Source organism: Ptychodera flava, chromosome 3 (genome assembly GCF_041260155.1).
Source record: "Ptychodera flava strain L36383 chromosome 3, AS_Pfla_20210202, whole genome shotgun sequence".
NCBI lineage: Eukaryota > Metazoa > Hemichordata > Enteropneusta > Ptychoderidae > Ptychodera > Ptychodera flava.
In genome coordinates, this window is record NC_091930.1 from 14,443,177 (window position 1) to 14,458,980 (window position 15,804).

Genomic DNA, 15,804 nt, shown 5'->3' on the forward strand with positions numbered 1-15,804 from the left:
GGAGACTGGCAGAGGAATGGAAATAGGGGCACTGTGCAGCCCCACAGCAGTGGTTGAATACATTGCTAGCAAGCAGATCCTGGTGTGGGGCTTTGCCAAAGAAAGCACACAGGATAAGAGCCATGAGGCATTCGCATTGTTCTCACAGCCCCTCCTCCTTCTGCAGAGGCAAGCCTTCACAACTGCGCACTACTATTGGTTGTCAAATGTTTTGCCAGAGCCCTAGAGGCAACGTAATGGGACTTTCGACAAGATGACCAACAGAAAATTTATTGATACCTCTACTGACCGCAAGTGAGAGACAAAGCCTAGTTTTTGCCTTAAGATTTGCAAGAGCAAGGCTTTTTTGCAACAGAGAAGGGAAAGAGAACCGATGGAATCCCATGTATACTAGAAAACCCTCGACAGGGAGGAGATCGATGCCCTATAGAGGAAAGCTGTTCAGGAAATGGAGGATAAGAAGAAGATGGGAGGGTGGTTGGTATACCTGAATGTGCCCTATGGTGGAGGCACTGCCCCAGGGTCTTCGACACGCAAGTTAGTAGACCAAAAGTGTCCCACTGTGGACGCAGTAAAGTACATTCTTCCAGTACCCTATGGCGTATAGCTGGGCCTTGTTTTGCTCCCTGCCCCTCTTCATTCTCCTCTGGTGAGTGGAGGCCTACTGTTCTCAACTTTCTTTCTTCTTGGAGAGGGTCTGCTGTCCTTTTCAAACACCTTGGGCGAAGAGCTATGTGAAGGTGGCTCAAAGTGGTACAATGACAATCCAAGCCACCAAGTGGTAGGGACCAACCACAGCAAAGTCTGGACTTGCCCCTCTCATCCCCGTCAAAGCAGTTGGAGGATTTTTTCTTCTTTGTCGTCTCTTCTTCCACCTGCTCCTCTTACTGTTGAAGCTGCAGAAGGTTGCTATCCCTTTTTGAATATCCTCTTCTGTCTGCTGGTCCATGGTCGTCTGTCTAGTTGTCCATGCCCAAGAGGGCAATGTCGATATTGTCCAATTTGGAGAGCACAAAAACGTTTTGCTTTTCAATTTGCAACCCAAGCATATATGTGGTCTATCCCCACACAGTAAGTGAAGCTACCCACAATTCTCTATGATATGTACAAACGGAGATCACTCACTGAACTGAAGGAAATTTCTTCTGTACACAGAACAACTCGGTTCATATTTCAAATTCTGGCAACATAGTTCAGATAATCATAATTTTCTGATTTCTCACTGTGAATAATGAGAAGATCAACCCTTGTACCGCGGAGGAGATAGCAATTTTGTAATTTTGTCGACATAGATTTTTGACAGCAACACACAATATTTTCAAGGCAACTAAGGGGATAAGTAGCATCTGTGTTGGCAAAAGAAAGGGTATTGATTTTTTTTAATGTTCGTAACAAAGGAAATTTGCATGTCTTGCATGTCAGTTGCTGATAACTTTGTCTTGACAAGTGTGCAATTTTTAGCACCTCCAAACATTGACTTCTCATTCAATTTACTCTTGAATTTTAACATAATCAAAATTTTGGACCATAGTTTTTAACAAAAAATTTAAACTTAAATTGTCAGTTAAAAATCGTTAAGAAACTGATAAAATTGAAAAAGCCTTTAGCAAAAATGTCTGAGTGGACAAATCAAGGAGAATTTTGGGTAGCTTCACTTACTGTGAACAAGTATTTTGTTGTCCCTGTATACCGAGACTGCAATCAAGGCGCACTCTCAGGTCTGCATGTCTAGGTGCTGGAAGGTCCTTTGCAGGTGGTGTGAGGCAGTCCATGGGCCTGCTGTACTCTGTATCTCCCAAGCGTTGAAGTTCGAGACAACCTTGTTTTGGATCTTTGTGCCGATCACGTGGCCATTGCGGCTGTCAAGGCAGGTGCACATGTGTTTCTCTACAGAACTCATGTAGCCAACACTGTAGAGTCCAAAGCCCAGAGCAGACTGCTCATGCTTAAAATTGCCCCAGACCGACGTGCAGAGTTTCTGTCTGCAGCTCTGAGATATCAACCTTCGTGAAGAACAGGCCAGCAGGCTCTTCACCACCATGTATCTCCTGCCACTTCTTCTGGGCGCCACTGTCCATTTCCCTTCTATACTATTGAAGGTACCTTGGATGGTACTTCTTTCGATCATGCCACAACACTCGGTAAAATAATTGATTACACGTTGTTGGATATGCATGTTTATTAACATATATGGAATATCACATAAGTGGTATAGGTAGCACGTGTTCCATATACGTTAATATATGTATACGTATAATAACGTATATCATACATTTTACCTATTGTGAATGGTGATGGAGTGTACGATCATCATGAAATGGTGGTGGTCTGACCCAAAGAGGTGCTTTGTGGCCCCGGGGCCTGCCTAACGATATCCTTGGTTCACCCCAGTCTCCCAAGTGGTACATGAGACCCTTCTCCGAAGTCGACCATTCGTCTGTCCAGCTGTGGCAAAAATAGCTAGACTGGAACATCAGCAAATCATACGCTGTCCGCCACTTTGGGGGTGTGCTGTTTTGCATTTCCTGAGGGACCATAGTGGTCTACTTGCTTGCAATGCCAATGGTGCTCTAGTAGCAACTAGCAATGTCAATGGTACTCTGCAAACTTGCAATTGCAATTGTGGCATACTGGTCCTTCTTCTTCTGCGGAGTCAACGTTCGTCGCCAAGGTGGCATAACATAGGGGCACTATTGCCTATATCTTTTTCCAGATGCAGTTGTCTCCTTTGCTGCACTGACATGCTGCCTTAAGGTTTTTCAACGTCATTACAGTTTGAATTAATAACTGAAAACACAAATCGTTTATGTTTTGTTCTACACTATTTTCCTTGGTAGCTCCTGTGTAGCATCAATATCCTGTGTTGGTGCCTGCCTGCACTGTCTCTTGCTGTTTTGGCGTGTGTGGGGTCTCTGGTGTCTTGCTCTCTTGGTGCACTCGGTTCTCTGATTTCTTGCATGCCAAAGTTTTCTAGTATACACACATGGTGCCTGGCTACCGATACATGTGCATGCCATCTTCTAGCTTCTGCTCTGTGTGCCTCTCATACAATTCTTGTTGTAAAACTGTTGGTAGCCTTCTGGTAGTAGACCCTATTTGAAGTATGCAAAGCTTTTGCCGGCCACCTTACGTGGACTTGCATATCCACGATATCCTGCAAATATCAAGAAATCAGGAAATAGTAATGTTGTAGCATATAGCGTTCGTGAAGCTGCCGAGAAAAATCCCGTAGATGAACTACAGTGTAGAACTGCTTCGAATCTCTTTCACCCCCGAAGAGCTTGTATTCTTTATTGGATGGGACTAGGTTTCGGCCACCGTGTAGCATAGTTCGAAATTGTCGAAAGTGTCGCCACTGGTGTCCTGCTCGAGACTCCGGAAAGAAAGGAGAAGGAGCAAGAAAGAAGGGAGTCTCCTCTCCCTGTTGGGGTCTTTTTGTATCGTGCCTGTCCGATCTAATAGCTCCTTCTAGCTTCTTGGAAGCCAGCTTGCCTGTCCGTATCTGTTTGAAGACAGAGGATGGAACAGTGCTACTTCTTGTCATGTTTTTTCTCTCAACAGATATCCCTACCGATGCATTCTCATTTCTCTTAATCAGTGTTCCTACCTGTGCGCATGTGTGGTCAGGGGTTTTTTTGTTGTAACGTTTGGAACGGAGAAGTATTCTAGACTGTTGGTTACGTTAGGTTGGTGGGAATCGTAGAAGTCAATCCCACTGCCACCCCTTATACTGGTGGTTGAGGGAAAAAAAATCATTAAATGGTGTTTTAGGCCCTCCTGAGTCAAACGGGGGCTTAGAGAGGGGTGTTTGCATGCTAATCCGAGAATCCCTTGTTCATATATACAACTATGCGATAATAGGAGACAGTGTTAATATACTTATTTCTTGTCGTTTGGAGCTGAAAATATGTTACATACGATTAACCAATATAATCTGAGTCTGTTTAATGTTCATATAATTTGTTCTGGCGATGATATACCTGTGTTCTATGTCGCAACTTTCAAACAAAAGTGAATCTGTCTGTAGCTGCAATTGACACCAAGAACGTGTAGGTAGAAAGGAGATCACTATGCAAAGAGGAATCAAATCTCTTAATTTACTATCTTTTGTAGCAGATCAGAGCAACGGGAGACTTAGGGATGGATGAGAGCTGAGACCAAATAAAGTTCAATCAAAATTATTTGAATAAATGAATTAAGCATACTACAATGTCAAAACCTGAGACAAGACCCTCTCTTGCCCACATATATTTCCTATCTAGTCTTACAACCTTTCCTTTATTGTTTCTCGTAGAATCTCTGTCCTTGGTCAGAGCCGATGTGCTACAGGCTGTATTGGCAACGATTCTGCATTTCTTCGTTGTAATGTCAGTTACAAAACCATAATCATTTGCAACATTTTAGTAATACGGAATTTCATGTACAGTTCCATTTATGCTTTGGTATTCCTATCTCATCTGAATTAGTCGTTGTTGAGTTACTATAACATGTTGGCTATAATTTTCGGATTTCTGTTTAATATGTGAGAATTTCATTCGTTTACAGTACACAAATGTCAGTGCTTGTAATGTCGACACGCACTTAACTGTTATTGCGATTTGAATTTCGTGGTGACATTGACGACCGAAGTACACGTACTGTTCTTCAGTGATGACCATGGACTAAAATTTTCTTTTCCCGCTCTCTACAGAACACGTAGACGGATGATATTTTGGTGGTCTTTGGTGGTCGTGGTGATATGTATAGCGGTTCCGAGCTCAGGCTGACATAGAAAGGCATTTCCATTTATCATTATGGTACCAAACTTAATTCATGTCCCCTGAATGAAATTTACGATCAGTCATGTGGCTAGCAGACTCACCTAATCTATATTTGCTGTGATCAATTAATAGGCGCACTTTGATTGGAAAGTGTAATGACACCAAGACGTTTCACTCTGTATCGTATAAACATTACGTTTTGGGCTGAAAACTACTATATAGACACAAGAAACATTACGTATTCGGTTCTTGAAAGTATGTCAATTCATGCTGACAGGGTGAGTCAGCTTTTTCTTAATCTTCCCTATATGTTCAGGTTTTTGATTACTATAACACTTGGTTCGGCGAGAGCCTTACTCAATATCGAAGCCTATATTTGTGTCTAACAGACATTTTGACACAATCTCTATCAGAGGCTCTCTAAAATAATATTACACATCGGATTCGTGGCACATGTTTCGGAATAATGGAGGCCACAAAAATGATGATGTAAGGTATGAGCCTTAGAAATTAAAACTTCCAAACACCCAGTGCTTTCCTTGTCGAAAAGGGGAACCGTAATGTGTCACAAATAGATTGCAGAACAGCATTTCAGGTATGTGTTCGTTTTTTATATTGAAATGACGCCAATGTTAACATTAGAATGCAGAACTACATAGAGATGATTGTATGTTACCAACATACGTTAAACAAGTTGACAATCTCTTTTAACATACCTTAGTTTATATTGAGAAAGAGGGGCGTGCCCTTTCCCCTACTAGATTCAGTAATCACTGAAAGGAGATGCGCGTAGAGTGACAAATTTACATCCAGAAATTTGCATAAAAAGTTAAATGACATTTTAGCTTTCTAAAACTGAAACAGTTTTCACATTTGTAATACAGTTATCACTCAACTAGGAAGGTCAGAAAAACTAATTATATTTTCCGAAAATACGAACTCAATAAATAATAATAAAACTATGGCGGAAACCCAGAACGAAGGAAAAAAATAATTGCAACAAAGGCGCATATGAAGGTCCACCTGTTATGCAGTTCTACCAAGGTAAGTGTATGCATATGCGTATGTCTTTCCTTGCTGTTTGCTGTCGGTAACATTGAAGTCCACACAGGTAAATAGACTAGAATGTTCAAATCACAATCTGCCTTGTGTCGCTGCCACAGGAACCCATAAGACAATTACAACATATTTACCCGATGAAATAAAAAAACTTTGCAAATTGTGATCCATACGTCATACTATCAGATTATAAAAACAAAACATGAGAACCTTTTGATAGTTTCTTGGCAATTCAAGAGGGATAATGACAGTGTATGCCTTTATGTTATGAGCACAGCAGTCAGTGTACACAGAAGGAACATACAACAACCGAATCAGGTATATGGCATACATATGAAAGAGCCTGCGCCTTTCAAAGAATGGCAGTAACATGCCATCATTTTGCCCTACTACAATAAAAAAAATCGTTCATAGGTGTGGCTTTGACTGGCCAACAGCTGGCTTACTACACACCGAGTCTATCAACGCCATAGTGGCACAGAGGTGTGTTTTACCATGAGCTGAACAAGCCAAAACACAGTAATCACATCATATTTTGAACAAGTAGCAATACAGCTGCGGAACTTCTCGTGAAGGCAAGGCCCTCAGATCATCTAACTTGTTGCACCGCAATCCATTCCTAATAATGTTGAATAATTTGTCAATTGAATTTGTCGCAATCCAAGCAGAAGATGTGGATGATTGATGGACGAGCAGGACTGATAGTAGGCACCATAACTCGTCTCAAACCTGTTCCTTAGACAAACTACTGCTGTCTCACCAGTAAATTACCAGCGTGTCATTAACATTACAAAGAATCGCACTGGCTAGAGCGAAATGTGTGAACATCCCTTGCAGAGGATGGAAGACCCGGATGGTGAATGGACTACATATTTGTCAGTATTACGACCCTTTATTGTGCATTTTACATGTTAAAGCACCCAAAAAGTGACAGGGAGTATAATGTGCATATTTATATGGCTTTCAGAAAGAGAGATCGAGTCTAACACATTTACGTTTGGGGAATGACCAAGATACTTTGATGATTGCAAGACATGGTCACAACCAATTCAGTATATCTTGTTTTTCGCCACAGCAAATCAGGTTGCGATGAAAAATGCATCGGATTAGGTAAATATGTAATTATGGAAATTGGTATTTGACATTATTTTGTTGCTTCCCAGGCTACAAAAACCTGAAATACATCAAACAAGTAATTATTACATTCACATCCGTATGACAGCTTAATCTGTGTCTGCTCAAACTGACTACTGCCGATCAACAAACATTGAGTAAAATGCCGCCAATGATACGGCTTTGCTCACATTTGATCGGAATTTGTACGTACTAGTATTTGTACCAAAGATCAATAATGAGTGTTATTTCTATCTGTTAAGTGCAGCAAAATTCTACGTTGATGTTATGACAATGATTTCTACACAGTACAACCAGAAAAACAAGAATAACAAGAGCAATTAAGATCTGCAACTTAGGTTCTGGAGGTCGACTTTAGAAAAGTGCATATCAACTTCTTTAACACTGGGGCAAGCAGATCCTACATACAACAGCAAATATAAAATAATCAGCCAGAGAAGGCTTGACAAAAGGAAAAGGTGGGAGAGGGGGGAAATAATGTACAAAGGATCGGGAAACATTAATTAATGCTACCTTACAAATCTTTTACACCCCTCCTTGGATATCACACTTTCCACTACCTTGGTATTAGTCTACGGGCCACCACAGCCCCCGTCCCCCTTAGGCACTTTCTTTCACTATGTTTTATAGTTAGCTAGGACATTCAACTATCATAATGTGCTTGTTTTTCATACATTTTGGTGGTGGGTATGTGTGTCGGCTCTGTTGCAATGGCAATGCAGTCGCAAAAAAAATGAAATTTCGGAAAACGCCATATGTTTTCAACCAAACAAGATAAAACACAATGTAAGTGTCAAGGTATATGTATATAAAGCTAACCAGTTGATTGCGATCATAATATAGGTCATTTAAGGTCATGAACATGCCCAATTAGGGTCGTTGCTGAGGCGACGCTCTCTTGAAAACTTTCTCTTTTTAGAAAAAGGAGTAACAAGTCAGAAGTAAAAAGTCATATTTTTTGAACAAAACTGCACAAAAGTACAATCTACGTTTCTAGGTATATGCATTTTAAGCTATTATGCCATCTTGCAATGCTGGATCAATAATTCATTTACAGTTAACATGCAATTTAATCTACTTAAGTTGATATTAAAGCTGTTTTGCATGTTTTACGTTGTGCAACACTCTTTACGTAGCATATCTTCAACCCTATATTACGCTTTGAAGTTAGCCGGGGAACCCCCACACACCATATATTGTTAAAAAGCCGAGTATCTGACCTTATCCTTGCGTGCATTTTCAAGGTAAAACTTCTGTATAAAGTTTCCCAGTCATAACTTTATGACATGTTGAATGATGAACGAATGGGTGAATCTAGGCTGTCTTCATGGAAGTCCTCTGTTTTCTTTCTGGAGATACCATAACTACCAAAGTGTTATTTATCGTTTTCCTGTAACAGCAGAAAAGTTACCTAACTGATCTCTTTTTCAGTGTAATACTTGTGCTTGTTCTTGATGACCAGTTTTCTTAGCCGTTCTTATCGCATCGTCATATTCAGTAATAGTTCCGAACTGCTAGTTTTCCAAGATTACGCCAAGGAATCCACCACCACGGTACTTTACACACTCGAGTCATGTTTCGACGTCTGAATCCTTGTCATAACATCAATTTTAAAACATTCTAATGAATGAAATAGCCCCATTATGTAGAGGCAGTGCATGGTTAAGAGATATTTCTGCTTCAATTATATTCAATTCAAGTACGTACTCTGTCAAAATGAATGAGCAGCGGTTGTCGATATGTTTAAGCTCCAACCCATCCCTCTCTTTTCCCCGTTTTTGCTTCTAGGCGATATTTGTCCCACATTTACACTTTGGCCCATATTTTGTAGAAGTGGTTGAAGAGCATAAACTTGGTCATTCCCAATTGTAGAATCAGCTTCTCGTAACTTTTATAGTTAGCACATAAACTGTACAAATGACGCCACTCAGCATGAGTCAAAATTGCCGAGTAATCTGACCTGATGGGTTAAGGTAAAAGTCATCACCAACATCGATATTCAAAAAGACAGTTTATACTTTCACAGTTTATTTTGTTTTTTGTTTGGGAGTCAATTTTATCAGCAATACCTCATTAAGTCAAAGACTCAACTTAATTCAGTCCTTATGTGCAATTCTTAATCCATGGCCATGTGTGTTTTGTGTCATGGTAACCCGACACCAATTAAACCTATGGCTGAAATGATGTGTTGTAACGGCATTGCTGTAAACGGACATAAAATGCCATAAGTTGAAAAAGAAATATACTACAATATTTTAATATTTATTAAAAGTGATATAAAGCGTTGCTAGAAATATTTGATATGGTAATTGTACAGTCGAGAATAGTCGGATCTGACCGTCAGTGAAGCTGACAGTACAGCAACACACACTCAGAATCCTTTTTGCATGACCTGTGAAGCTGAGGGGAGTATGGGGATATGACTAATTCACACTCGTAAGTGATTATCCCAGCCATATTATACAGCACGCTACGTGCAAAGTTGAACATTCCAAAACAACAATTAGCGTAAACCGTTTTACAGAATTGGTTTGGAGACCATGACACGATTAAGCTCTTCATGGTTGTAGTGTATTATTTTGTATTTTAATGTACAGAAAGAGTTCAGGATTTTCGAATTTCTGTCCATTCCTTCCACAGTATTCTTTTGATTGGTTGTTGTAAAATGAAAGTAGGAATGATTGGTATGATTTTTTTAAACGGGAGCACGATAAACAAATTAAATTATTATTCCCTGGCTTCTTGAGTCTAATGTCTCTGCAATCTTTGGTGGAACTTTGATAACTCAAGGCCAGGAAATTAGATTAGGGAACGAGTTATGTATATTGTTCAAATTATAACTATCAATAAACGACAGTACAAATGTCTATTATGGATAACTTCAGGGAAAAATGTTATAACAAGGCAAAAGTTTCCCTTCATTTAATAATTGCTTCTTAATATTATTGGTTTATTAACAGGTTAACAATAACTAATTAAACTCGTCACATTTGTAAGATATGTAAATTAAAGCTAAAAGTGAAAATAAACAAAACAGTTGTGTTTCCTAGATGTCCTAATAATACAAAAAATTGAGCTGAAAATAGAGTATGTAAGTCGATGAATAGATTTTTGAGCTCAATAGCCTGCGACACATTAGTGTTACCGTTGTTAAAATACATGCATGTTGCTGTTTTTGAGATTAAAGTGTCAGTAAACTGTACATGTCTCGGAAGATTTTTTTAAATATAGAAATCAATTTTTTACTATAACCAAACGGGATTCGAACCCCACACACTTCACGGCAACATCGCCTAGCTGCTAGGCCTCATACAAAACCAGTCAGCTACCGAAAACATGCAACATCATCAACGTTAACCCTCGAAAGCTTTTAGGCAGCTTCGGATACAAATTAACGACCGAAATCTGCCTCATTTAACATGTGTCTTAAGCGAAATCAAGATTGTCACTATGAGCACGGTTGCTCGTAGACTTGCCAACAGTCGCTTGGCTTTACTCAGCAGCAGTTACTGGCTGGCCAAGCCTGCGCATTCACCCCAAGACCTACGCAATAGCCTACCAATATAATGCTTGAGTTATTCCTGCGATGTATTTGGCATACTTTTTGATATTTACGGCACCTTCAAATACTCATTCGGATATCAATCATGTGGCTAATAGAAATATTGAGAAGGTGTATTTCTAGGCAAAAGTAGTTCCGCTTGTACATGAACTGTGATAAAGGTAAGCTAGCTGTATACGTTGTGAAAAGGAATATTTTAACTGTTGGGCACACTTTTCACACTCTACACATCAGAAAACACCTTTAAAAACCATATAATAAACGGACCAAATTGCCTACAATTGATCTGCATTCCTATATCAATAATGATGACCTCTCTGTGTGTTCAATCCATTGAGATAAAAAGAATCACTAGTTTTACGAGAAAGCGACAATGAAAACTTAATTTTCCCTTTTCAGTTTGGTAAAATTGTAATGCAGTAAAAGGTGTATGACTTCAACACTATAAAGAATCTTGAGCCCTAAAATTTGACTAATTGCGACCAGATTCAAAGTAAAGAGTACGGGGGTACATACTTTTCTAGTGATACATTCGTACAGTGATGCATTCGCACAGGACCGTTTTAAATTTAAAATGCAAAATAATGAAGAACAGAATACTAGATATGAACTTAACATGTACAACATGCAAGACAACATTGCGTAATGATGAAAAGGGGTATGACTGATATGAAAGAGGCGTTAAAATATGTGTTTCCTGTAACATATCTCCGAAAAAATGGAGTATTTCAGTCGGCTGAAATTTTTATTACATGGTTGTACTTTTTTTGCTGTTTTCGCAAATATCGGCAAGAACATAAGTAATGTGACAAAAATCCTACAAAAGGGTTGACAGGTAAAATTAGTGGAGGTCTGGTTATCTGAAACATGTTTTTTAGCGTAAATGTTATCAAACAAATAGCAGGACAGGCAATGGCCACAATTTTATATTAACTTTATAAACCTGGCATGACCTCCATAAATTTACTTGTGTCATGCTGTTGTCATGTCAACGTTTTTAGGCATAAACGTGACATTAATTACAAGTAGTTTTTGAGAACAAGTTTTCCTGACAAAAAAAAGAAAAAATCGTCTTAAAAATCGTCTTAAAAATTTGCATATTTCAAGACAATTTACACAAATCCAACTTTTGCATTCCTTAGACATCTAAATACCAAATATAAGCGTTGTCTGTCTGGCAGTTTTAAAGAATCAAACTTTTTACATTGTTTTTGATGAAAAAGGACAAAAATTACCCCAAAACTTTAATTTTTGGCGATTTGGCAGTAATTTCGACAAATTAGAACTGTAACACCCTTTCAAATATCAAACTCAAGTTTTAAAGCAATTAGGCTGGCGTTTTCAGAGAAGATTAACTTTTACTTGAATTGAGAAAAATCAAAATTAGATATGTTCACGATATACGTGAAACCGTGTGGAGTACACCAAGGGTACTTGGACACTAATTTTCAAAGAAATCAAAACAGCGCTTCTTGAGTTATTAATTTTTGACCATTTTCACATTTTAAAGCTCAATTGTATAATTTGGGCGATGCAACTTCATTTGAACTAGATCCCATCTGTTACCATGGATGGATTCACATACAAAATGCCAAGATAAAAAAGTGCAGCGGTTCGCGACTTGTTGTTTTCTATGTTGACGGACATACTATACGTACGTAGGTACGTAGGCACGTGCGTACGTACGTACGTTATGTACATACGTACGTAAATACATACATACATACATACATACATACATACATACATACATACATACATACATACATACATACATACATACATACATACATACATACATACATACATAAATACACACATACACACATACACACATACACACACACACATACATCACATACATACATACATACATACATACATACATACATACATACATACATACATACATACATACATACATACATACATACATACATACAGACAGACAGACAGACAGACAGACAGACAGACAGACAGACAGACAGACATACATACATACATACATACATACATACACACATACACACATACACACATACACACATACACATACACACATACATACATACATACATACATACATACATACATACATACATACATACATACATACACACATACATACATACATACATACATACATACATACATACATACATACATACATACATACATACATACATACATACATACATACATACATACATACATACATACATACCGACAGACAGACAGACAGACAGACAGACAGACAGACAGACACACAGACAGACAGACACTGCAGACTTCAGCCTATACGATAACCGCACATTGGTATACCTGATGTGAGCTACAAATAGCGCTAATGTCACTGAAGCATGATTACCTGTGATTGAGGATGCATTTATGGCTTGAGCGTAATCATAATTTACAACAAGTGACATAATGGAGAGCCAGTCCCAATCCATGCACAATCCGATTCCAACACTCACAGGTAACAAGGTCCTCTATACTTCTGCCTACTTTCAGTTTGCATGTGACGACTCTTTTATATACAATGTCTCGTGATATAAAACCTCAAATCACATTTATTTGTAGCTGTATCGATCGAGCTCCCGTAATTTTCGTCATTGTGCAACTTTATATATACCAATAGGCTCGCAATGCACATGCGTGGATTTCTTGGTAGTTGTTTGCTGGCCAAGGCGTATTCTTCCGGCACAATTCGTATACTGTATGTGAGCATTGTATGACTTGCGCCCTGCATCCATTAAACATGTCAATCATGACGAGTTGTGAACAGCATAGCCATCATCCAGTGTGATTACCTTTTGTTTCGTTATCATGGTCTCCATGACAAAATTTATCCGCAGGAGAATCAGTGTGTTGACCAACGTATTCTCATCTTTTGTTCAAATCTGGCAAATGCAGTATTTTACCGCATTAAGGGGGATTAAGCATGACTTCAACCTACAACATTAGTGCAGGCCTAGATTGGCGTGGCAAAGACAAGGGAAACAAACAACTCGGCGAAACAATTAAAATGACTCAGTAATAGAATTTTCACTAATGTACATTTATTGCTTAATTTTTGGTTTGTTAAACAAATAATGCAAATGAAATCATGCTCATTTTGAGAGCTCAATTTTCGTCTAACCAGTTCAAAAAATATTGCTGAGATTTTGCAATTACACCATATTTAGTAGCATTATGTATGAAGACTTTGGTTTCACGTGCAGTATCTAGCATTAATTGGTACTGATTTGTAAGAGTTCTGATTTTCTCGACCAACACATTGCTGCCTTGTGGAAGAATAAAGTTGGAAGAACTATTGAAATTTGTGTTTTTCACGAAAGCAGCAAAACCTGTACCTTCTGATGCAAGCACTGGTATTCCGGCGCTAGCAGCTAAAAAGGCTGGCATACCAAAGGTATTTTCTTCTAGATATAACAGAAAATGGCATTGACTAAGGTCCTGAAAGAGTTTCTCGATAGAGTGGGGAGGATACAAGCTAATGGTTAAGGCAGAATTGCTGACTTGTGTTCGTAAAAACGTCTGAAATTCCTTATAGATGTTGTCCTCCACTCCAACAATTTTCCATCGCAACTTCAAAGTTTGCCTGAAGTTTACATCACGCAAAGCGTCCCCTAAAATCTTTGCAGGTGCCTCGAAGTTTTGAAACATCTCTTTTTGTACCAATACATCAGAGTAAAAAGTTAAAATTTCAACAACATTTGCCACGTGTGCTTTAAAATCCCCCTCCTCTTCTATCATACTTCCGATATCTGGCAGGTAGAGATGGTGTCTTATTCGGCCCATTTTCTTAAACTTATGTTCGAAGTAATCATATATGTTTGAACCAAGAGAAAGAACAATATCGGCTGAGCTTGCATAATCTTCCATTTCTCTCTCAAAATACTCAGCTTTTGAAGGAGGTAAGCTCTCACTTTCTGGTATGCTATAGAAAATTGGGACAAACTTTGCATCTGCAAACAACTCTGCATGCATACTTGATGCTGCTTTTGAAGTTCCTTTGAAGTTTGCATGGCTGATTATAAATTTGACATCATCGAGGGAACCGAGACTCGGATAAAAAATTTGATGATTAAGGAGTAAGTCTTGGTATGTCAACGTTTTTGCAATATCTTCATATCCTGACAATTCTGGCCGGAGGAGGTCGATGTTATACCTGCTGGCGTCGTCTTCCTCTTGTTTGGTGGCATCATAAACTGTGCAGTAAATTTTGAAACCTCTGGCGGCCGTATGTTTGGCAAGTTCTCTATTTATCAGAACAATGTCGAAGTTTGTTTTCTTTGGCTGCCATTCCGTTCCAACGAACAAAACCACACCTACAAGGGGTTCATAAGAGATTGTTGTTTACATACTTTTACGAACAATATGAGATTCATTTTGTATGAAAAATGTACAATATAATGAAGGAAACATTAATTGTATAAAATAAGTCCAGATATGAACTGAATATGCTCACGTGTTTTACAACAGGGTTCATTAATAGTAGTACGCTTCACAGAACAATAAGATAATTATATGTTATCACTAAATGAAGCAGGTTTTTTTTCAACATCGCACAGTACTCTCAGATTTTAATCACTAATTACAAAACTTTATTTAGTATGCAAATGAGCTGTTAATTAACTTGACACTGCTTAATGCTTCATGGACAATTAGATATCATTCAGATCAACATTTGTAGCACGTTTTTTTTAATTTAATGCAGTAATTTTAGAGTAATGTCACTAATTACAAAGTTCATTAAATATGCAAATAATCCCTGTATTAACTTGACACTGTTCAATGATTCATAGCAAAATTAAATATTTATCAAATCAATATCTGTAGCACGTTTCACAAAATTTGGTGCCGTAATTTCAGAGTTATATACCTAATTACAAAGTTTATTAAATATGCAAATGAACCCTTAATTAACTTTACACTACTAAATGCTTTACAACACAGTTAGATATCTGTCAGATCAGTATATGCAGCAGTTTTCATCACATTTGGTGCAGTTATTTCGGAGTTATATGACTAATTATAAAACTTCATGAAATATGCAAATGAGCTAATTATTAACTTGACACTGTTCCATGCTTCTCAGTACAATTGGATATTTATTAGATCAACATCTGTAGCAAGTTTCATCAAATGTAACGCTGTAATTTTGGAGTAATATCACTAATTACAAAGTTCATTAAATATGCAAATAAACCCTTAATTAACTTCACACAAGTAAATGCTCTACACCACAATTAGATATCTGTCGGATCAGTATCTGCAGCAGATTTC

General features: G+C 38.2%; 1 protein-coding gene across 1 annotated transcript in view; it reads right to left on the reverse strand.

The window, feature by feature from the left end:
- Positions 1-13,638: 13,638 nt before the first annotated feature.
- Positions 13,639-15,804, reverse strand: part of LOC139127592 (uncharacterized) — a 69,015-nt gene continuing 66,849 nt past the window's right edge. Inside the window, exon 4 of the mRNA XM_070693503.1 lies at positions 13,639-14,846. Within this exon, the coding sequence (XP_070549604.1) occupies positions 13,639-14,846 (1,208 nt within the window). The remainder of the gene's footprint in view (positions 14,847-15,804) is intronic.